The following is a 1,597-nucleotide window of genomic DNA, read 5'->3' as shown; positions in this document are numbered from 1 at the left end:
GAAGGCCATGAAGGAGGGAGCGGTACGAAGTCCACATCAGACATTATCCCCCACGTACTGCATGACAAGTCCTCAAAACCTCCATTTTTAATTGGCAGGGCAGCGAAGGCAACGAGAAAGTTGAAAAGAAAAAGAAAAAAAGCGCCAAAAAAAGAAATGTTGTCCTTTTTTTTTGGCCAATTTCTCAGTTTTTTGTCAAAGTTCTTTAATGCTTTTTTCAGCCATATTTTAGATTTTTCAACGTTATATTATATTTTGTCTTTCTTGTTCCTTTTTCCAATGTTTTTGGTTTCTTTTTTCAACACTCTTGTGCACTGTAGTGCAGTATAGAAAGACAATAAAACATTCGGAATTGGAAAATGATTATATTAGGGATGCAAAAGAAGGCAGAATTATGTGAAGCAGTTAGAAGTAGAAGGGATCTTGTTCTACTCTGACTGAATGCTGTGTTCTCCTTCAGGATCCCTACAGCATGATGAAGCCTAAAGTGTACGCTGGCTCCAAGGCGGATCCTCACCTCGTCCCCTCCATCACTAACAAGAGGATTGTGGGATGTGTCTGTAAGTCTTCTGTAGAAAACGTGTGTGTGACAACATTATGGGATGGATCCCTACAGAGATAGACCCTTTAGTTAAAGAGTAAGATTCTTTTAGTTTAACATGAAACAGAAATCACCATCACCAAACCCACCAGACTCCATGTAAATAATCACTACTTTTAGCGTGTATAGAGCAGCATATCTCCACCAGACTCCATGTAAATAATCACTACTTTTAGCGTGTATAGAGCAGCATATCTCCACCAGGCTCCATGTAAATAATCACTATTATCATTGTAAAACACACTTAATTCAAAGTGGACAGAAACTAAATAAAACTACCAAAAGCCGTCTTGGTTCATCTTTCCACTGTTCCAACGATCACCACTCTGGTCTGGTTGGAATAAACTCTTAATTCACCTATTTACATGTGGAGATATGCTGCTCTATACACGCTAAAAGTAGTGATTATTTACATGGAGTCTGGTGGAGATATGCTGCTCTATCACTCTAAAAGTAGTGATTTTTACATGGAGTCTGGTGGAGATATGCTGCTCTCATACACCCTAAAAGTAGTGATTATTTACATGGAGTCTGGTGGAGATATGCTGCTCTATACACACTAAAGTAGTGATTATTACATGGAGTCTGGTGGAGATATGCTGCTCTATACACGCTAAAAGTAGTGATTATTTACATGGAGTCTGGTGGAGATATGCTGCTCTATACACGCTAAAAGTAGTGATTATTTACATGCAGTCTGGTGGGTTTGGTGATGGTGATGTCGGGGCTGTTTCATGTTAAACTAAAAGGATCTTAGTCTTTAACTAAAAGGTCTCTCTCTGTAGGGATCCATCCCATAATGTTAAAAGACAACAACAGAACTTTTAGTGGACGGGAACTGACGGGGGACATTAGCCCGTTAACGTTGCATACCCTGCTGAGGTTTTCTAAACTGCTCGTTGTCTCTCTGCAGGTGAAGAAGACAACACGGCCGTGGTGTGGTTCTGGCTCCACCAGGGCGAGGCCCAGCGCTGCCCGTCCTGTGGTTCCCACTAC

At 40.9% G+C, this 1,597-nt stretch overlaps 1 protein-coding gene across 1 annotated transcript in view; it reads left to right on the top strand.

Moving 5' to 3' along the window:
* cox5ba (cytochrome c oxidase subunit 5Ba) overlaps positions 1-1,597 on the top strand; it is a gene marked incomplete at its 5' end in the record, with an annotated part of 21,084 nt that continues 19,487 nt past the window's right edge. Inside the window, 3 exon segments of the mRNA XM_032511728.1 lie at positions 1-22; positions 461-560; positions 1,515-1,586. Of these exon segments, the coding sequence (XP_032367619.1) occupies positions 1-22; positions 461-560; positions 1,515-1,586 (194 nt within the window).

Source organism: Etheostoma spectabile, unplaced genomic scaffold (assembly GCF_008692095.1).
Source record: "Etheostoma spectabile isolate EspeVRDwgs_2016 unplaced genomic scaffold, UIUC_Espe_1.0 scaffold453, whole genome shotgun sequence".
NCBI lineage: Eukaryota > Metazoa > Chordata > Actinopteri > Perciformes > Percidae > Etheostoma > Etheostoma spectabile.
The sequence above is the reverse complement of the archived record's forward strand: the minus strand, read 5'-3'. Positions and strand labels throughout refer to the sequence as shown.